The sequence below is a fragment of the Tupaia chinensis genome, unplaced genomic scaffold (assembly GCF_000334495.1).
Source record: "Tupaia chinensis unplaced genomic scaffold, TupChi_1.0 Scaffold000201_1, whole genome shotgun sequence".
NCBI classification, from domain to species: Eukaryota; Metazoa; Chordata; class Mammalia; order Scandentia; family Tupaiidae; genus Tupaia; species Tupaia belangeri.
Genome location: NW_006159676.1, coordinates 2,272,712 through 2,273,271, shown reverse-complemented (window position 1 = coordinate 2,273,271; position 560 = coordinate 2,272,712). Strand labels below are relative to the sequence as shown.

Sequence of the window (560 nt, the reverse complement as noted above, 5' to 3'; positions counted from 1 at the left end):
GATATATTATGTATATGATATATTATGTATATTATATATTATATATTTTATATACATAATAAAAACAAAAAGAAAAATGAATGAAGGAGACTTTACCTGCTTCCCTTGGCTACTGAGAAACTCCATGGCCGAGCTGGCACCGGGCGTGGGCAATGGTGGGCACAGGTGCCGGGCAGCCCTGGGGACAAAGAGGAGCCAGTCAAAAAGGCAGAGTCGTGGTCCGATCTCCCTTGTTCTGTTTTTGGGGAGAGGTTTTCGCTATAGGGCGTGTGCACTCACCAGACAGACAGAGAGACAGAGAGACAGAAAGCGAGAAATCCCCCTCCAGGGGGGATGGTCACGCCGCAATCCCTTCTCCTCCATTCTCCTCTCGGGATCTTGGGCACGCACACACACGTGCCCTGCATGAGTTTTAAGCCACCGGGTCCGGGACTCGAACCGCGGTTGACTACATGGGAGTCCAGCGACATAGCCATTCTGCCAACTGCTGGTCCCGTATTTCTTATTTTAATTTTAATTTGACCAGAGAGGGACACAGAGAGAAAGTGAGAAAGCCAGCC

The 560-nt window shown here is 48.9% G+C and overlaps 1 protein-coding gene across 1 annotated transcript in view; it reads right to left on the bottom strand.

Moving 5' to 3' along the window:
- The window catches only part of IL12RB1 (interleukin 12 receptor subunit beta 1), a 21,502-nt gene that overhangs the window by 2,860 nt on the left and 18,082 nt on the right, over positions 1-560 (bottom strand). Inside the window, exon 12 of the mRNA XM_027771277.1 lies at positions 97-178. Within this exon, the coding sequence (XP_027627078.1) occupies positions 97-178 (82 nt within the window). The remainder of the gene's footprint in view (positions 1-96; positions 179-560) is intronic.